Source organism: Bombina bombina, chromosome 6 (genome assembly GCF_027579735.1).
Source record: "Bombina bombina isolate aBomBom1 chromosome 6, aBomBom1.pri, whole genome shotgun sequence".
Lineage (NCBI taxonomy): Eukaryota > Metazoa > Chordata > Amphibia > Anura > Bombinatoridae > Bombina > Bombina bombina.
The window spans coordinates 654682427-654704922 of NC_069504.1; the positions used below are offsets into that span (position 1 = coordinate 654682427).

General features: G+C 37.8%; 1 protein-coding gene across 1 annotated transcript in view; it reads right to left on the reverse strand.

Moving 5' to 3' along the window:
- The window catches only part of FES (FES proto-oncogene, tyrosine kinase), a 433101-nt gene that overhangs the window by 252279 nt on the left and 158326 nt on the right, over positions 1-22496 (reverse strand). Inside the window, exons 3-6 of the mRNA XM_053717717.1 lie at positions 21217-21390; positions 16774-16870; positions 10831-11014; positions 3581-3718 (exon numbers count right to left, since the gene is read on the reverse strand). Coding sequence (XP_053573692.1) covers positions 3581-3718; positions 10831-11014; positions 16774-16870; positions 21217-21390 — 593 coding nt within the window. The remainder of the gene's footprint in view (positions 1-3580; positions 3719-10830; positions 11015-16773; positions 16871-21216; positions 21391-22496) is intronic.

The following is a 22496-nucleotide window of genomic DNA, read 5'->3' on the forward strand; positions in this document are numbered from 1 at the left end:
AAGAGTAAAAGCAGGAATGATTCAGCCCTCTGTTGCAAAAGGACTGTAGTGTTAGGACCAGTCGAATTGGGGCACCTTGTAAGTGGTGACTGGCTAAGCAAAATATGGCCATATTATGTGACTAAGTTCCCAATATTATTTAAAAAGAATAGTTGTCTCTTGATGTATTTGCAGGCAAATATTTTGCAGCAGTTCAAAAAATATGTTGTGCTTTTGAAAATGGATGTGTGTGCGCTGATACCTTTTTGTTTGTGTATATGTATATATATATATATATATATATATATATATATATATATTTTTTTGTATACATACGCATACACCCAAACACACACACACAATGTCAGTTTGTGAAATTTCTGCCCTACTAGATCTGCCCCTCTCAACTGTAAGTGCTATTATTGTGAACTGGAAATACATTTCAGAAATGGCCCAATCCTGCTCCAAGTCCTTCTTTGAGTATATCCTTTTCCTGCAACTCAACATTTTCATTTTCGAGAGCAGTGAGTCAGTGAGAACACCGGCACATGAAAGTAGTTGTCAATAAAGCTGAAAATTTCAGCATACTCCATGACATCTCTAAACCTGGGGTCAAATTCTCCCCTCAGCTCTTCCAACACTTTGACAAATTTACTGAAGCTAAAGTGTTGCTTTAGTGATGGGTCATTTGGTTTAACGGTTTGCAATCTTGGGAGATGAACAAAATCCTTTTCCAGGTATATATAGTGTGGTAATTGTGTCTGTAATATGTTACCTGGGATCTTATCTATTCCTTGGAGCACCAAGTTTAGTGTGTTCAGGTGACATCTTATTGGTCTTCTAATTCTGGCTCATTTCCCCCTTACTGTCAAGAAATTCACGTATTTTGGGAAGTAGACTCAAGAACTCTGCCGCAAGATAACCATCTTACCTCATTTATTCATCACCAAATTACTATACTCTGTCTTATAGTCCTCAGGCAACTGCCAAAACTGTTGATGGTTCAGTGCTTTTGAAACAATAAAATAGACCACGACCACAACCAACTGCATATAATTTGCAAATTGTTGTTTCTGAGTTTTGAAATGAGTGCCTCTTGGTTTATGATGCAATGAAAAGTTACAAAGTTTTGTATCTATTCTCTATTCCTCATAAGACCAATAATTTCATTCTCTTTCCCTCGCATGTTGGGAGCTCTGTCAGTACATACACTTACAAGACCTGACCAAATAAGTTTTTTCCTTCACAAAATATAAGCAGTGCGTTCAGAATGTCCTCTCTAGTTTGACCAAGGAGTGGCAGTAAACACAGCATTTCTACTCTAAATGTATCTTCTTTAGAGAACCTAACCCAAATACACAGTTAGGCAACATCACTCATGTCCGTGCTTTCATACACTGCAATGCTGAAACACAATGCTGAAGACAAATCTGCTATTAACTGGTTACTAATATCTTTACCAATGTCTATCAGTCTCATTGTTGAATCCGAGAACTGCAGTCCTTTAATTTCCTTTATAATTGCATATTTGTTGGTGAACTTTGCATAGAGAATTTCTACTTTAGCAAAGAAACAGTTTTTCACGATCTCTGCATCAGAAAATGGTGTACAATGTCAAAAGATACTACATTTAAACATTCCCATTATGTCTCTTCCCAGCCCTGTTACAAATATCCATATGCCACCTCTCCTGTAGCAAGTCTGACACTTGATCAGCTCATCTTGGGACTATGAAGCCGATTTATTAAATGTTGGGCGGACATAATCCACTGTAGTGGATCATGTCCGCCCGACATCGCTAAATGCTGACAGCATACGCTGTCAGCATTTATCATTGCACATGCATTTGTAGTGAAATGCTTGTGCAATGCCACCCCTTGCAGATTTGCGGCCAATCGGCCACTAGCAGGGGGTATCAATCATCCCGATCGTATCTTACAACCGCTGCTTCTTAACTCCTGATTTTGGCGAGCATGAAGGCATTGACTGCTTAGTAAATTGGCCCCCATTTGTCTTGCTGACTAACTGCCACACATTGTTTAGAGGTCATGTTTGCTCCCTGTAGTTGGATAGAGTCCGGTTAGAATGCTGCTTATGGTTATGGACCCAGCCCTAGGGGAGGTCAGTGAGTGCCCTTGTCATGTGCGCAAAGCTTAGTGGTGCCAAAACAAAATGCATGTTTGCACATCATCAGATCAGGTCAATTAAACGTTAAGACTTAGGCTGTGTGTGGCACAAAAGCACTTTTGGTTTTGGCACCACTAAGTTACTGATCAGCTAGCTTACTTGTCTTATCGCAGTGGGCCAGGGCCATCCACCAGCACAGCTGCCTGCTGATCATTTGATGAGGGTAGGGACTGGCACTTACTAGCGCTACCCACCGAAAGGTAAAAAAATGTTATGGAGTGTTTCCGGACGCATTTTTTCCCTCACTGGCTTTACGTGAGCCGCCAGGGAAGGCTCAGTGAACCGCATGTGGCGCTCGAGCCAAACTATGAGTAACTGGGGTTACTGTTTCAGGAGCTTCATGAAGTGGGTTTTCATGGTCGTGCAGCTGTACACAAGCCTCACATCAACATGCACAACGCCGGTTGTGAAGCACACCAGGGTTAAAAGCATTGCTGAAGGGGTATAAAGGACCAATGGAAACATGTTTTTTTGAGTGATGAATCATGCTTCACTATCTGGCAGTCTGATGGAAGAATCTGAGTGTAGTGGATGCTAAGAGAACAATATCAACCAGAATACATAGTGCCTACTGTAAAGTTTGGGGGAGGAGGGATGTTGATCTAAGACTGTTTTTAATGTTTTTTTGCTGGAACCCTTAATTCTAGTGAAGGGTCATTTAATACTACAGGATACAAAGACATTTTATATGATTGGGTGCTTCCAACTTTGTGGCAAGAGTATGGGAAGACCCTTTCCTGATCCCAGCATGAATGTGCCCCTGTGCACAAATCAAAGTCCATGAAGACACAGTTTTATGAGTTTGGTGTAGAGAAACTCAAGTCGATTACACAGAGCCCTGACCTTAACCCCATTGAACACCTTTGGATGAAATGGAATACCAACTGCAAGCCAGACCTTCTTGTCCAACATCAGTGTCTGACCTCATAAATGTTTTTTTGGTTAAATGAGAAAAAAATTCCACCGACACACTTATGAAAAGTCTTCCAAAAGAGTTGCGGCTGTTAAAGGCTGCAAAGGGAGGTATAACAAACTCATATAGGTGTTATGGTCTGGTATCAATATATTTTTGACCAAATAGTGAATAGATAGATAAATAGATAGAGAGATAGAAAGATATAACTGATAAGAAAAACAAAATTACTTTAAAGTCTTGTTAACGGCTCCTCGCTCCAAATCCATCAAGAAGGAAAAAGAAATGTTTTGTGTCTTAGAATAAGACCCTGGTTAATATCAGGAAATGAAAATGTAAAATTCTTGTCAGTAAAAAATGCATTTAAAACCCAAAATGAAAGTGTGTGAAGAAAACTGCAGCGTTTATTAACCTGATTACAATCTAAAACTGTCATTGCTTTGCATTAGTTTGCTTCTAAATAAGCCCCATCTAATACGCTGTGGCCTTCTCACTGTGTACCTGTTCATCTGTGCGAAGCTCTCATATTCCGTCTTAGGACTTATGGTGCTTATGGCATTAGCGATCTCCCGGTGTACAGATGCAACTTCCTCTTGCACAAAGCTTGTGATTCCATAATATTCTTGCATAATTCCCTTACTGCAGAACGAAAGAGGAAGGCTGTCAATTTTTTTTTTTATTCTTTTATATAAAAAGCAACTATATGTGCTATATAATTGTTTTACCTTTGTGTGTGACACAAAGGAGCTAAAAAGAGACTCTCCTTGTGTGAAACATGATACAGTGTTTATTACTATTTGTTTTTGTGTTAATCATTCTTTTTTGTTTCATATAAACGTTTATTTTTTACAAAGAACATTAATCTAATATAGTTATAGTAATTAAAGGTTACACAATTATTTACACTGATTCTTCATAAATTCATTGGGCATGGAGAGAAAAAATAAAGCATCTTTAATTATAATGAAATATATTTAATATTATTCCATTCTGAATAATATTATTTATAAATATCATGTGTTATACTAGAATTGAAACAAAAAGTATTAACAAAAGGAAAAAAAGAAAATTACAAAAGGGAAACCTAATGAGAAAATGGGTAAGAGATTTGACAAGTATAAAACGCTTGCATATAACTAAATGTAAACAGACAAGAACAAAATATCAAAAGAAAAACATACAAAATTTATGAAAAATGTTAAAGTAAAGCAAGTGGGTGTGAACAACAAATCAGAAAAGAGAATGATTAGCAAAGTAAATAGCAATAATTGTAGTAATAAAAAATAAAACTGGTAAAGGGACATTATATACTAATTTTTTCTTTGCATAAATGTTTTGTAGATGTATAGTTTTGCTTATTTTTATATAACATTGCTCTGATTTTCAGACTCCTAACCAAGCCCCAAAGTTTTAGGAGAATACCGTCAGCTACCTACTCCAGCTTGCTCCTGTTTGTGTAAAGGGTCTTTTCATATGCAAAAGAAGGGGGAGGGGGGAGTGTCTTATTTACCACTTGCAGTGGGCTTTCCAGCTACCTTTTCAACAGAGCTAAACTGAGAGCTTCTAAGTAAGTTTTTAAACAGTTTTATACTTTATTTTTATATCAGTATCAGTGCATCTTATTCTTTATAGTAGTGTCTATTACATGCAGTTGGATGAAAATGAGTGTATACTGTCCCTTTAAACAAGTAAAAATGGAGCAGAAACGGTGGAAGAAGTGGAGTAGGAAAGACCTCTCAGAGTACTGGGAACGTATACTAATTGGCTCAAATACAACCAATTACATCACCTTATACAATCATCACCTCACAAAAATGACTTACTTCGCCCCAAAACCCCTTTTGAACAAAAATTAGCCTAGAGACCTCGATAAGAAACTCCCTGTCACTAGCACTAAAACTGCTTACAGAAAAGAGAAATAGAGAACTACCACCATACACAACTAGAGAACTAGGCACAGAGTTAGACCCACAATCCTGGGACCAAATTTAAAAAAAAAATAGAAGATCCTCTACCTCCTCAAGGGTTAAAGAAATAAGCTACAAAATAATCACAAGATGGTACCTCACACCCTCCCGTTTATAATATCTTTACCCTCAACTCTCAGATAAATGTTGAAGAGGCTGCAATCAGAGTGGCTCCATGCTTCACATATTGGCCTCTAGTTATCAAGCCGTCAACCTCAAATACGCTGGAATTCCGCAGCGTATTTGTGGTGAGGCTGATTCGCCTAAGTTATCAAGCCCTACACACCGGCAAAAGTAGAATTTTGTGACGTAAGCTACGATCCGCCGGACTCAGTCCGACACAGATCGATTCTTATGTCACTCCAGATGTTCCGAGCGCAAGTTCGGCACAATCTGACTACTTTTGGAAGTTATCAAATGACTAGCAGGTACGCTCGGCACTTTTCCGGCCCAGAGTACCTGGTTTTCAATCCGCCGCCCTGGAGGTGGCGGATCCCATAGGAATCAATGGGAGTCTGACAGCAGCGAGAGCTCATGTTCGCTGCTGCCCGATATCCCATTGATTCCTATGGGAGATGTCTGCACCTTACACCCTAACATGTACCCCGAGTCTAAACACCCCTAATCTGCCCCCCCTACACCACCGCCACCTAAATAAAGTTATTACCCCTAAACCGCCGCTCCCGGACCCCGCCGCCACCTACATTATACCTATTAACCCCTAATCTGCCCCCCCATCGCCGCCACCTATATTAAACATGTTAACCCCTAAACTGCCGCTCCCGGAGCCCACCGCCACTCTAATAAACTTATTAACCCCTAAACTGCCGCTCCCGGACCCTGCCGCAACTATAATAAATATGTTAACCCCTAAACCGCTGCTCCCGTACCCCGCCGCCACCTACATAATACCTATTAACCCCTATCCTGCCCCCCTATACCGCCGCCACCTATAATAAATTTATTAACCCCTATCCTGCGGATCCCGTACCCCGCCACAACTAAATAAATTGTTTAACCCCTAAACCGCCACTCCCGGACCCCGCCGCCACCTATATTAAACTTATTAACCCCTAATCTGCCCCCCTACACCGTCGCCACCTATAATAAATTTATTAACCCCTATCCTGCCCCCCCATACTGCCGCCATCTATATTAAACTAATTAACCCCTAAACCTAAGTCTAACAGTAACCCTAACACGCCCTAACTTAAATATTATTTTAATAAATCTAAATAAAAATTACTCTTATTAACTAAATTAATCTTATTTAAAACTAAATACTTACCTATAAAATAAACCCTAAGATAGCTACAATATAACTAATAATTATATTGTCGCTATTTTAGGATTTAATTTTATTTTACAGGCAAATTTAAATTTATTTTAACTAGGTACAATAGCTATAAAATAGTTATTAACTATTTAATATCTACCTAGATAAAATAAAGACAAATTTACCTGTAAAATAAAAACTAACCTAAGTTACAATTACACCTAACACTACACTATCATTAAATAAATTATTCCTATTTAAAACTAAATACTTACCTGTAAAATAAACCCTAAGATAGCTACAATGTAATTATTACATTGTAGCTATTTTAGGATTTATATTTATTTTACAGGTAACTTTGTATTTATTTTAACTAGGTACAATAGTTATTAAATAGTTATTAACTATTTAATAACTACCTAGCTAAAAGAAATACAAAATTACCTGTAAAATAAATCCTAACCTAAGTTACAATTAAACCTAACACTACACTATCATTAAATTAATTAAATAAATTACTAGCCAATACCTACAATTAAATACAATTAAATAAACTAAACTAAATTACAAAAAAAACCCCCACTAAATTACAGAAAATAAAAAAATTACAAACATTTTAAAATAATTACACCTAATCTAAGCCCCCTAATAATAATAAAAAAGTTTGAATCTTCAATCTAATTGGCTGATAGCATCAGCCAATCAGATTTTTCCTACCTTAATTCCGATTGGCTGATAGAATCCTATCAGCCAATCGGAATTCGAGGGACGCCATCTTGGATGACGTCACTTAAAGGAACCTTCATTCGTCGGGTAGTCGTCGGTGAAGAAGGATGTTCCACGCCGGAGGTCTTGAAGATGGAGCCGCTCCTCGTCGGATAGATGAAGATAGAAGATGCCGCTTGGATGAAGATGTCTGCCGGTCCGGATGTCCTCTTCTGCCCGGATAGGATGAAGACTTCTGCCGGTCTGGATGTCCTCTTCTGCCCCATCGGATGAAGACTTCAGCCCAGCTGGGTGAAGACGGCTCAAGGTAGGGAGATCTTCAGGGGGGTTAGTGTTAGGTTTATTTAAGGGGGGTTTGGGTGGGTTAGAGTAGGGGTATGTGGGTGGTGGGTTTTTAATGTTGGGGGATTGCATTTTTTTTACAGGCAAAAGAGCTGATTACTTTGGGGCATGCCCCGCAAAAAGCCCTTTTAAGGGCTGGAAAAAGAGCTGATTACTTTTTAATGTAGAATAGGGTAGGGACTTTTATTATTTTGGATTTTTTTATTTTATTAGGGGGCTTAGATTAGGTGTAATTAGTTTAAAATTCTTGTAATATTTTTTTATTTTCTGTAATTTAGTGTGTTTTTTTGTAATTTAGTTTAGTTTATTTAATTGTATTTAATTGTAGGTATTGGTAGCTAATTTATTTAATTTATTTATTTAATGATAGTGTAGTGTTAGGTTTAATTGTATCTTAGGTTAGGATTTATTTCACAGCTAATTTTGTATTTCTTTTAGCTAGGTAGTTATTATATAGTTAATAACTATTTAATAACTATTGTACCTAGTTAAAATAAATACAAAGTTACCTGTAAAATAAATATAAATCCTAAAATAGCTACAATGTAATCATTAGTTATATTGCAGCTATCTTAGGGTTTATTTTATAGGTTAGTATTTAGTTTTTAATAGGATTAATCTAGTTAATAAGAGTAATTTTTATTTAGATTTATTAAAATAATATTTAAGTTAGGGGGTGTTAGGGTTAGTGTTAGACTTAGGTTTACGGGTTAATTAGTTTAATATAGATGGCGGCGGTATAGGGGGGGCAGGATAGGGGTTAATAAATTTATTATAGGTGGTGACGGTGTAGGCGGGGCAGATTAGGGGTTAATAAATTTAATATAGGTGGCGGCGGGGTCCGGGAGCGCCAGTTTAGGGGTTAAACAATTTATTTAGTTGCGGCGGGGTACGGGATCCGCAGTATAGGGGTTAATAAATTTATTATAGGTGGCAGCGGTATAGGGGGGGCAGGATAGGGGTTAATAGGTATTATGTAGGTGGCGGAGGGGTCCGGGAGCAGCGGTTTAGGGGTTAATACATTTATTATAGTTGCGCCGGGTTCCGGGAATGGCGGTTTAGGGGTTAATACATTTATTATAGTTGCGGCGGGGTCTAGGAGCGGCGGTTTAGGGGTTAATAACTTTATTTAGTTGCGGGGGGCTCCGGGGGCGGCGGTATAGGGGGTGGAACAGTATAGTATAGTGTGAGTGCTTAGTGACAGCTTATAAATAAAGCTGTAGAAAAGCCGAAAAGCAGCGAGATCGGATGAGTGATAACTATCACAGTCCGCTGCTCATCGACCCGTACTTGGTGCGCGGCTTTTTGACAGCTTTTTTGATAACTTTTGCGAACGTATTTAGGTCCGTGGCGGCGATGTGAGGTGAGCTTAGGCGAGCGTATTGGGGCCGGCGAAGGCAGGTACGTACGGAGCTTGATAACTAGAGGCCATAGTGGTCATGCCCACTACTGTCCAGTTATTGGACTGAAGTCGAAAAACTGCTACGGATTTTATTTAATAACTCAAATTTCACCCTAGACCTGTGCATAGCTCTTCTGAACATTTTCCCCAACCACACATGTAAAATAAAGTTTAGATTAATGTAATTCATAACTAAATTGGCAAAGGCCCTGCTGGCCAGGGCTGGGAAGAAACCTGCTATCCCTTCCATCCAAGAATGGATCAAACATATCACAAACACATTGACTTTAGAGGAATATGATTCTATTAAAAAATAAAAAACTAGACATGTTCCACAACATAAAATTTTACTGGGAAACAACCCTACAACTCTACCCTGAACACATGAACATAGCCCTAACTACCACATAATTCATCTTAAAATTTAGACGACACCTCTGACCACAAACCAACAAGTTTTAACGCAATCACTGGTATAACCCTCCGAGAAGTTCACTCAAAGCCTCTCTCAGCCACAACTATCACTAAACCCTTGGGGCGCAGTGGCCTAAACAAGAGGGAACTGAAAAAACCCTTCCATCTGCCTCAAAGCAGTGGACCCCACCATCACTTAAGCATTTACTTATTTACTTATTTGTTTCTGTATTTATGTATTAACTTTTGTTGGCAACCTTTTTTCACAACTGTTACTGGATAGGTTTTACCCACAAGGGACAGTCTTAATCAGCATTTTTATTGTTTCAAATGATAGATAATCCCTTTATTATCTATTGCCCAGTTTTGCATAACAAAACAGTTATATTAATACACGTTTTACCTCTGTGATTGCCTTGTATCTAAGCCTCTGCAAACTGACCCCTTATTTTAGTTCTTTTGACAGACTTGCATTTTAGCTAATCAGTGCTGGCTCCTAGGCAACTCAACGTGCGTGAGCATAATGTTATCTATATGACTCACATGAACTAATGCTCTCTAGTGGTAAAAAACTGTCAAAATGCATTCATATAAGAGGTGGCCTTCAAGGTCTAAGAAAGCATATGAGCCTACCTAGGTTTAGCTTTCAACTAATAATACCAATAGAACAAAGCAAAATTGGTGATAAAAGTAAATTGGAAAGTTGTTTTAAATGACATACCCTATCTTAATCATGAAAGTTTATTTTGGACTAGACTGTCCCTTTAACTGGTTGTACAATTTATTGCACAAAATCAATAAAAAATACTGTTTAAAAATAAAATAAAAAATTTGAATAAACAATTTTCAATACCCCATTGTTTGCTATTATTTGCCCTAGGCCAAAAACAAAATAATGCAGCAAGAACTACCAATTACGAGCGACATGTAATCTGGCCCTTTGTATGTAGGACTTTTGCAGCTCAGTGTTTAAATGCTGATATACTATACAAGTCTACATTTATAAAAATAAATTACTGAAACATTCCTCTCAGTTATTCTTATATACTGAAAATGTTCAACTTAAAGGGATATGAAACCCAAAGTTTTTCCTTCACGAATCAGATAGAGTATGCAATTATAAACAACTTTCTAATTTACTTCTATTATCAAATTTTCTTCATTTTCTAGGTATCTTTTGTTAAAAAGCAGGGACATATGCTTAGGAGCCGGCCCATTTCTGGAGCACTATATAGCAACAGTCTTGCAAGAATGTTATCCATTTGCAAGAGCACTAGATGGCAGCACTATTTCCTGCTATGTAGAGCTCCAGATGCCTATACCTAGGTATCTCTTCAAGTTAAGAATATCATGGGAACGAAGCAAATTTGATAATAGAAGTAAATTGTATTGTAAAATATTTTTTTGGGTTTCATATCCCATTAACTCTCATGCCAGCAAGTGGTATTTCTGTTGAGGTTCTACTGTAAATAATAATAAACTTGCATAAGAACAAATCTGAGGGCCTATGGTTTCACGTATAAAAAAGAGGTAAAGGTAGCAATAGCTTGCAGGTCATCGCTAGATTAGCTAAAAAGGAAGATATTAGAGAAGTGTTACGCGGAATAGCTCATCATATGCTTACAGAATAAAGGCCATCTCTTCGTGAATGTTCTGCATGGACTCGTGTAGGGCTGGCATGCTCTGTTGGTAGTGATGCTCATGGTGTAATTTAGCTGCTTTGATGGCCAGCACATACTGGTTGTGAAGGGCGTGCAGTTTCCATGTGTTCTTTACATACTTCTCTTTCGCTTTATCCCGGTCTTTGTCTGTCAAAAGAACTTGTCACATTAGTTTCAGGTGTAGTACTTAAAGGGACATGAAACCCAAACATTTTCTTTCATGATTCAGATAGATAATACAATTTTAAACAACTTTCCAATTAACTTCTATTATTTAATTTGCTTCCTTCTCGTGTTATCCTTTGCTGAAATGTTTATCTAGACAAGCTCAGGAGCAGCACAGAACCTAGAATCTAGCTGTTGATTGGTGGCTGCATATATATGTCGATTGTGATTGGCTCACACATGTGTTCAGTTAGAAACCATTAGTGCATTGCTGCTCCTTCAACAAATTAAACCAAGAGAATGAAACAAATTAGATAATAGAAGTAAATTAGAAAGTTGTTTAATGTTATATTCTCTATCTGAATCATTAAAGAAAAAATTTGGGTTTCATGTCCCTTTAACATTCTGCATATTACTCAATGTAAATATTTGGATATTGCTTCCCATTTACACTGCACATTGACGTAAAATGAAATACATATTTAGCAGCAGAGAAGACCTACACATATATTATTATTTCTATGTATGCATTTAGTTACAAGTCAAGTAAACTTCTTAGGTTATGGTATGATAAGCACTGGTTCTTTCTACTTTCTTTTTTCTTTTCTTAAAAAAATATTGTTCTGATGTTATATTTTCTGATGTTTTGTCATTTTATTGCTCCTAGCTTACTTCTATGATCAAATTTGCTTCATTCTCTTGTTATCCTTTGTTGAAGAAACAACACTGCACTACTGATAGCTAGATGAACTCATCCGTTACCAATCACAAGAGACAAATATTTAAAGGCACCACTCAGCAGCTAGCTCCCACTACTGTAGGATAAGTGCCTTTTATTTTCCAACAAGGGATACTAAGAGAACAAAGCACATTTGAAAATAGAAGTGAATGTAAAAGTGTCTTAAAATGACATGCTCTATCTGAATAATGCAAGTTTATTTTTGACTTTCTTATCCCTTTAAGAGGTTGAGCACAATCCTGAGCTTGTTTTAGTCAAATAACAATTTCCGAATGTCTACCAATATTGGGCTAGATTACAAATGGAGTGCTAACTGTCGGAAATAGAACATGTATTACAAGTTGAAAGTAAACACGTTCACTTGAGCTCAATTGAATTTAACGCATGTGTAGCACGACTTCAGAGCTCTGGTTAATTGTTACACAAGTCAAAGAACTTGCACAAAACACATTAAACATACATTTAAAAGTACAGTTACACTCATAATAACACTGTCTGATAAAAAATATTTTAAAAAATTACATTAAAAACTTATAAGGACTTAAAGATATGAAGTCTAAGTTGTTAGAAAAAAAAAAAAGCTGTAAAAAGCTTTAACATAGACATACAAGTTTGCATGCATGTCTATATATATACAGGGAGTGCAGAATTATTAGGCAAATGAGTATTTTGACCACATCATCCTCTTTAAGCATGTTGTCTTACTCCAAGCTGTATAGGCTCGAAAGCCTACTACCAATTAAGCATATTAGGTGATGTGCATCTCTGTAATGAGAAGGGGTGTGGTCTAATGACATCAACACCCTATATCAGGTGTGCATAATTATTAGGCAACTTCCTTTCCTTTGGCAAAATGGGTCAAAAGAAGGACTTGACAGGCTCAGAAAAGTAAAAAATAGTGAGATATCTTGCAGAGGGATGCAGAACTCTTAAAATTGCAAAGCTTCTGAAGCGTGATCATCGAACAATCAAGCGTTTCATTCAAAATAGTCAACAGGGTCGCAAGAAGCGTGTGGAAAAACCAAGGCGCAAAATAACTGCCCATGAACTGAGAAAAGTCAAGCGTGCAGCTGCCAAGATGCCACTTGCCACCAGTTTGGCCATATTCAGAGCTGCAACATCACTGGAGTGCCCAAAAGCACAAGGTGTGCAATACTCAGAGACATGGCCAAGGTAAGAAAGGCTGAAAGACGACCACCACTGAACAAGACACACAAGCTGAAACGTCAAGACTGGGCCAAGAAATATCTCAAGACTGATTTTTCTAAGGTTTTATGGACTGATGAAATGAGAGTGAGTCTTGATGGGCCAGATGGATGGGCCCGTGGCTGGATTGGTAAAGGGCAGAGAGCTCCAGTCCGACTCAGACGCCAGCAAGGTGGAGGTGGAGTACTGGTTTGGGCTGGTATCATCAAAGATGAGCTTGTGGGGCCTTTTCGGGTTGAGGATGGAGTCAAGCTCAACTCCCAGTCCTACTGCCAGTTTCTGGAAGACACCTTCTTCAAGCAGTGGTACAGGAAGAAGTCTGCATCCTTCAAGAAAAACATGATTTTCATGCAGGACAATGCTCCATCACACGCGTCCAAGTACTCCACAGCGTGGCTGGCAAGAAAGGGTATAAAAGAAGAAAATCTAATGACATGGCCTCCTTGTTCACACTGATCTGAACCCCATTGAGAACCTGTGGTCCATCATCAAATGTGAGATTTACAAGGAGGGAAAACAGTACACCTCTCTGAACAGTGTCTGGGAGGCTGTGGTTGCTGCTGCACGCAATGTTGATGGTGAACAGATCAAAACGCTGACAGAATCCATGGATGGCAGGCTTTTGAGTGTCCTTGCAAAGAAAGGTGGCTATATTGGTCACTGATTTGTTTTTGTTTTGTTTTTGAATGTCAGAAATGTATATTTGTGAATGTTGAGATGTTATATTGGTTTCACTGGTAAAAATAAATAATTGAAATGGGTATATATTTGTTTTTTGTTAAGTTGCCTAATAATTATGCACAGTAATAGTCACCTGCACACACAGATATCCCCCTAAAATAGCTATAACTAAAAACAAACTAAAAACTACTTCCAAAACTATTCAGCTTTGATATTAATGAGTTTTTTGGGTAATTGCCTAATAATTCTGCACTCCCTGTATATATATATATATATATATATATATATATATATATATATATATATATATATATATATGTGTGTGTGTGTGTACATATTTATGTGTTTTACTATATATTAACTGTACATATTTCACATTCCAATGTTCTTCCCCTCAATGATAATGTCCTTTTTATTCCTATAGATATATAGGTATAAATATGTAATTTACATGAACAGTAACAGATATACTGTATATATAGAAATATATATAATAAAAAAAGACATTATTAAGTCCCACTCTCACTGCTTAACAAACTCCAAGCGGTAATTAACAGGTATATTTGGAATGGGAAGAGGCCTCGCATCGTTGCTTCCTTGCTACAACGACCACTCTTGGCTGGTGGCCTAGGTCTCCCGAATATAAGGCTTTACTACGAGGCCGCCCTCTTAACCCATATCTCAGAATGGAATACAAAAAAGGCCATTCCCCGTTGGCTAGAACTAGAACAAGCCTCCATACCGGCCCACCTAACGTTGATGGATCTTATTTGGATCCCTGCTCACTGTGCCTTGGAATATCCGATTCACAACAAAATCATCCTGCACTGCAGGAACTCCTGGTCACACCTTCTTCACCACAATCTGGTCTCCCCGCATCCATCGCCATACTACTCAATGTCAGGCCTTCTATTGGGGCTCCCATTTGCAGGGCTGGCAGCACACCGGGCCCTCTCCACTCTTAAAATCACGGACTTCCTCTCAGGAGGTAAACAGGTGGCCCCTAAAGTCCTGGCCCATAGCCATGATATTCAACCCAAATTTAGATTTGATCTGCTAAGGCTCTCCTCCATACTAAAGTCATGGGGCTTCCTAGATGCCCCTCCTAGACCGCTGACACCTTGGGAGAATCGACTATCTACAGACTCTCAACACATCTCCCGCTTGTCCTCCCATTATCAAATTCTCTTTGATGCTGCAAAGCTCACTAAAACCAGGCAAACAGGAGACTGGGAGAGAGATTGGGGGTGGATTTACCAATAGAGGTTTGGTCTGAGGCAATCCAAAATACTAAGTCATCCATTCATTGCATAACACACATGGCATTACGTTCCTTCAAAGCTACACAAAATGTTTCCAGGCAGCTCTCCCCTTTGCTGGAGAGGCTGCCAACAAGTAGGCGACCCCCAACATGTTTGGTGGGCTTGCCCTATCATTGCCCCCCTGTGGCGCAAACTGGAGGTTCTGTGCCTCCACCTGGGGCTGGTTGTGTCCCTGCCCCCGTAGATGGCCTTAGTTCACGTCGGACTGCGGCCTCTCCCCGTGCCAAACCGCATTCTGCTGATAACAATCACGATGGCTGCAAAACTATTAATCGCTAGGAACTGGAAGAAACCTGATTGCCCCAATTGGCAGGCTTTGATCCATCTCATCTCCTACTTCCGGTCTATGTAAAGCTATGTATATAGCTTCGGCCAACAAATAGACTTGTATGCTATGACTTGGGAGCCCTAGGACTTATTGGGGGAGAGCATGATTCTTTCTATTTGAAAGGAAGGTAGCTGATATCAACTTCAAAATGTATCAAGCGGGAGGGGACTGTACTTTTCCCCCCCCTCCCCATGACTGGTCCTATTAATGTAACCACCTCTTTTTTTTCTCTCACCTTGTCTTCCCCTCTCTCCCTCCCCCATTACCTTATCTGTCCCGCCCCACCAAGATATTTTCCAGCTGGAAAATGACTACACGGTTCTTTGTCCATAAACGCACTCCGTTACTCTCGTAGAATAATTGTTTCTCTAATGCTTTTCAAATTTACTTAAAATGTTACAAATCTACTCTTTGAGGTTCATTCCTTCAAGGTTGATAACTCTCGGACGTAACCCTTGATCATTGTATGTCATATGTCCAATCCGGAATGTGGTCTTCCGCCCAACTTTGTTTTCATATGAATATTATTTTGTTCATTGTACGCTGTTTTGTGAACTGGACCTCAATAAAAATTATTTAAAAAAAAAAAAAAGACATTATTTTCTATATTTTATTTATTTATAAAATATTTTACCAGGAAGGATACATTAAGATTTCTCTCGTTTTCAAGTATGTCCTGAAGAACATAGGAATGTAAAGTATGCGTTTTGCACAGACAAGCACCTGAGACATCCACAATGACACAAAAACAGGCACCCACAGGCATCAAAAGGCATCAACAAGAGGAGTTGCTTCTCTGTGACTGGCTCACAAACACAACAAGTCAGTGAGAGACAGGGCAGGGCTGGGCCTGCATCATGCACAAATAATAATGCTGGTGACTGGGTGGGGCTAAGGCAACCAGGCCCAGGCCAACAACTGGCCCAGGCCCACTGGGCAAATGCCCTGTATGCCCTATGGCCAGTCCGGGCCTACCCTGCACTCAGTGTGCTGTCTCTCAAATATTACATACAGGGCTTGTGTCTAAACAAAGAGTGAGACCCCATGCAAAAATATGACGTGACATAGTAATGAACATTGCAAAGTTAAGTGTCACTAAAGCCATGTAACCCCAAACTACTTGTTTCCAGGGATAAAAAAGTTCTTGTTGAATTCTATATGCTCCACCACTGTGCTACAAAAATTCTGCACACTGCACAATATGGTTTTAATATGATATGCAGATTTCCATTGTCTATAAACTTATCCATAACGTTTTTACCTTGAGAGTCCCTGCTTGGAAAAAAGTTTAATTCTCCATCTTCCTAACCAGTAAAAATATGTTATAACATTATATAATCACCCCCGTTGTTAACCCCGTAGCAGCAAGCACTATGTTGCAGCCTCTCTAGCAGTGAATGGGTTAAACATTCACTGAAACTATATAAAAATATAAGTAAGCTTATGATGTTCAGACCTATATTACCTTTGCTGGCCTCCTGATATTTGCGCTTGCTCTGTAAGGTTTCCTTCACATGGCAGCGATACTGAGATCTCAGCTTCTCTATCTCTTGCTGTGTTGTCTAAAAATCATAAGGAACATCAAAGTATAATTATAACCTACTCTTAACTCTCTGTAAATTACAAGGCTATAAAGAGGATTTTTTTGTAATAAACTTTTATAAGACACAATGAACATCGTGGAATAGCAAAAGAACATCAACATACATGGAAGAATAATGTAAGTTTCCACATTATGGGCTAGTTTACAAGTGAAGTGCAAACAGTTTTGTGCAAGGGATATCGTCTGTTCGTGAGCATTTTTAATTGTGCTGATATCACAAGTTACGCTTCAATCTTTACCGCGATCTCAGAGCTGTGGTTAACTATTTTCGAAAGCTAAAAACTGGCACAAAACACATAAAAAATACATTAAAAAGTACAGTTACACTCACAATAACACCATCTAATAAAAAGTATTACAAAAAAAATTGCACAAAAAAGTTATAAGGGCTCAAAGATATGAGATCTCGGGTGTTAGAAGAAAAAAAGCCACCAAAGTACTTTAATGTTGAGATACATACAGATACATTGCTAATGATGTATATATATATTTAAAGAGACAATAAACCCAAAATTTTTCTTTCATGCTTTAGAAAGAGCATACAATTTTAAACAACTTTCTAATTTACTTCTATTATCTAATTTGCTTAATTCTCTTGATTTTCTTTGCTGAAAAGCATATCTAGATAGGCTCAGAAGCTGCTGATTGGCAGCTGCACATAGATGCTTTGTGTGAATGGCTCACTCATGTGCATTGCTATTTCTTAAACAAAGGATATCTAAAGAATAAAGCAAATAAGATAATATAAGTAAATTGGAATGTTGTTTAAAATTGTATTCTCTATCTGAATAATTAAAGAAAACATTTGGGTTTAATGTCCCTTTAACTATGTATTTACAGAATTGCAGAATATGTACTATATATTTATAAATAGATATTCCTATATATATCTACACCTATATATAATCATCTATATATGTAGGTTTAAATATATATTTGTTTAAAAAACATCAGATATATGTTGGCGGTTAGCGCAATTGTGAAAATGCTATAGTGTTTGCGCAAGTGGGTGTTTCCACTTTTATTTCTCCATTGACTTCTATGGGGGAATGTGTAAATGCAATTGCGATTTTCAACTTTAAGCGCGATTTGGGTTACTGCTACCACACAATACGTTTTTCTGAAACTTGCATTATGAACGCAACCAAACTAGCTCAAAAATCTAAATCATAGGGAGATTTCGCTTGCGGAAAAAAAAAAAATACTGCGCCACTAAATTCATTGGAACACAAATTGCTGTAGAGAAGTAGAAACATCACATATGGTACTGGCTTCTTCATGGAAATGCTTATCCGATATTAATTAATTAATAGAATAAAGAAGGATAACCTGACAACAGTCTCAATAATACTAATGACGTGTTATAAACCAAGACAATAAAAAGTCTATATCACAAAATTAACCTTGTTCTTGGACAAATTAAATTTGAGAAGGAAAGTGGGGTTCACAGTCCAACTTTACCTCACTTAGAGCTCGTTTTCATTGAGTCGTTAAAAGTGGAGCCGTAAGCTACCGAAGTTGCCGTCAGCTAAAAGTAATTTACGGCTCCATTTTAGTACCGGGTTTCCATTGACTTATTTAGCGAATTGCATGCAGTCGCCCTTTTCGTATAGGTGTAAGTTAGCGTTGTGTTGACGCTTCCACTCGATGCTGGATTTCTTGAAAATTAATAGGTTACTATGATAACCCAACCTTACACTACACTCGATCACATATACGGCGTATAAGTGTGGAGCATATATTTTCTCCGTCGCTCGCAGTAGCTCTCATCCTATTGGCTGATTTGAAAATATCAGCCAATTGGAATGCAAGGTACCCCAAATATAAAATGGGTACCTTGCATTCAAGCTTCAGTGTGCGGCGACGATCGTATGAAGAGGATTCTCCACGCTGGATGGCTCCGCGGTCGCCGGTCCTGTTCCGCGGTCACCTCCACTCCGCACTGCCTTCACCCTGGATGAGGATAGAAAAGGTCCCCGTGCAGGATGAAGATGTCTCTGCCTGGAAGAAGACCTTCAGCGCCTGGACGAAGACCTTCTCCGCCAGACTTCAGGAACTGTGAGTACCTATTTGGGGGTTAGACTTAGGTTTTATTTTTATTTTTTTGGGTGGGTTTTTTTTAGATTAGGGATTTTTTTATTTTAATGGACTGCACAAGAGATTATTGTCCTTTTAAGGGCAATGCCCATAAAAATTCCCTTTATGGGGCAATGGGTAACTTAGGTTTTCTTAGTGTTATTTTTTTTTTAATTTGGGGGATTTGGTGGGTTGGGAGGTTTACTGTTAGGGGTTAATCTGTATTGTTAGGTAAAAGAGCTGATCATTTTAGGGCAATGCCCTACAAAAGGCCCTTTTAAGGGCTATTGGTAGTTTAGTCTTAGATTAGGGGGTATTTTTATTTGGGGGGGGTATTTTTATAGGGGTATTAGATTAGGTTTAAAAAAAATTATTTTGACAATTAGGTTTATTTTTTATGTCATTTTAGACTTATTTTTTGTAGTTTTAGATAATTTTTTTAAATTTAATCTTAGGTTTTATTTTTAAACTAATGTTAGGATTTTTTATTTTAATTATAACTTAGTATTTTTTTATTTTATGTAATGGGGCTTAATTAGGGGGTTTTAGGTTAGGGGGCTTAGTGATTAGATTAGTTATTTGCATTGTGGGTGGATGGCGGCGTAGGGGTTAATAGTTTAAATAGGTAGAATGCGATAAGGGGGAATGGCGGATTAGAGGTTAATAGTTTAAATAGGTACTTTTATGATGTTGGGGAATGGAGGTTTAGAGGTTAATACATTTTATTGTTAGTTGCGATGTGGGGGAATGGTGGTTTAGAGGTTAATAATGTTTATTGTTAGTTGCGATGTGGGGGGTTGGCGGTTTAGTGGTTAATACATTTATTATAAGTTGCTATGTGGGTTGGTGGCGGATAGAGGGGTTTTGACGTGTCGGGTTTATTTTTGGGAGGCGGGTTAAATTTCAATGGGAAAAGGGTCTCAAAAAGAACCTTTTTCCTATTGTACACCTAGTTGAGCCGGATGTAATTTTTGTTAATGTATCAGCAGCCTCCGACAGTGTATTAACGGTTTGCGCTGTCAATGGAAACCTGGTATTATTTAAAGATTAGCGGGTTCTGCTACTTTCTATGGGACACAAAATTGAATTATAACAGGCCAGTGGAAGCAGTCTGTAAACGATATTGCTTCCGACAGCATATTTAACGGTTTGTGAGCGCACCTAAGCGCTAAATACGGCTCAATGGAAACGAGCCCTTAGTCATCACATGGTTTATCTCCCATAACCCCCAGATAGCATTGTAAAGATCTACTCTGTTACTGCTAAAGGACAATGTGATGAAAATGGTTAACCTACGCTTCAATTGTCACCAGTTTCAAGTTTAACCAGATCTTCAAAGCCACTCCAGGTGAGTCTGTGGCTTAGTTCAGTGGGTCAAGGGTTAAAAAAGCACTCTCTAGTCTGTACGAGACAAAGGAAAATGGCCAAAAACTAAGGTGTAATCTCACCTACAATAAACTATCTCTGCTGCCACCAATTAGGATTATTATATCAGAAATCCTGGGGAAAACTCAGAAATTAGAAAATAGAAAAGTACAATTTCCCAGATAAAAATCAAAATCAAATTTAAAATAAAATACTGTTATATTTCTCTCTTCTGTAACGGGGTTCAGCTATTAGACAAAGGCAAAAGTTATCAAATGAATACTTATTATGAACAAAAATTTGTCACATATATAAATAATAATTAACAAACAAAATTGCACAGAGCAAACAGATTTAAAATAAAAAGAAGAAAACAGAACCTAATACTTCACCATCAGAGCTTCTTGTCCTAATCTACGCTGTTGTCAGTAAGTAGCAATATTATTTAGCTCAATTCAACGTTAAACACATTTTTGGCTGAGGTCAGATTCTCCTCCTCCCAAGCCTTGGCTGACATTATAGGATACATTATAATATTGTTTTTAAATCATATTGCAAAAACATTGTTGGCTTTTTCTCTGAAACCTCCCAACAGTAAGTTTATTGCAAGAATCATCCACCAAAGAAGTGCTTCTGCAAATTACTGAAAATACCACCCTGAGCTTGATATCATGACCCCTTGTACTGGAGATGCTCTTTTTGCAAAATCATTTTTAGAACCATTTTAATCAGTTTATATCAAAATAAATCTGCATTATTTTGGGGTAACAAAATAAAATTGTCAATGTTTCCAATTTTAAAATAAGAAATGACACATGACCATTTTGGATCCTTGCACTTGGTACTATTTCAAGTGTCAGTTACCTTGTTATAATCTTGATGGAGCTGCTGCCACTGCTCACTGTAAGACTTTTTCAGCTGCTGCTTTTCACGTATAAGAAGAGTTAATCTGTTCAGGGGTCCTGAATTCAAGTCTTCTGAATGTTTCCGTAAAATTTGGCTTAAATTCTCAGTCTGAGTAACCAACGTGTTCCAGGACTGTAAAAACAAAACAGATGTAACAGATATGATAAGAAATAATATAAAGTTTAGAATTTTGTTCAAAATATCATAATTAATGTAACACCTACAAATGAACAGTCTGAAATGGGTATGAACGTCAATATTTGATATTTTATATATGCATAAGATCTACGTACATTTAAAACTGTAATTTGTTAGCACAATGTTGGCCGTAGAACAGTTCAAATAAAATCTGGTTGAAAATCATGATGAGTTTATGTCATCTCCCTGGATTGTGGAAACTTATAGTTAGTTTTCACAGTGCCCTAAATAATCACTGTCTTGTATGTATCTGTATGAGGCAGATTGCAGCATTCTGAGCTCCAGTCTGTCAAGGAGGAAGTATTTTACAGCAAAAGCAGCTATATATATAAAAAAATAGATTTCTCTGTAAGTTAAAAAAAAATATCTCTGACAACTAGGGCACAGTGTATATGTAAGTGTGTGTGTATATATATATATATATATATATATATATAATACTCAGAGAGGATCCCACACTCACTATTAACATGCAGCCTCCGGGGTGCACTTTAAATATATAATATAGAAAATAAAGCAAGAAAGGCACTCTCCGTATTCATCACCAAAACTTTTACTTAGGTGAACGTTTTCGGTGTTGCCACCGTCCTCAGACCTTACACAACAAAAAGTGAATAAACAATTTATGTGCATTACCTGGTGTTGATCCTGCTAGTGCGTGTGGCGTCTCCTCCGCGCAACTGCGCATGCGCAAGAGACTTTACAGAGGCCCTAGAGGATCAAAACGTTAACAAGTGCAAAAAATTAATTAAAAACAGTATAGTAACATAACCTTCCCCAGCATGTAATGTCATATTAGAAATGGCAAAGTATTGCATATATGCCACATAAACCTGAATTATGGTCTGTATTGGTATTTGATGTCAACTGCATTATATTTATTGTATTGTATTCACATAGTTTCTACTTTATAGTTATGCGGTACGCATCTTTATGTCAATGTACTTACCGCTGCTACAGCAGAGATCAATGCTAAATATGGACCCCACAGGATCGATCACATAACATTTCCACCGATCCAGGTATATATCCTAGAGTTA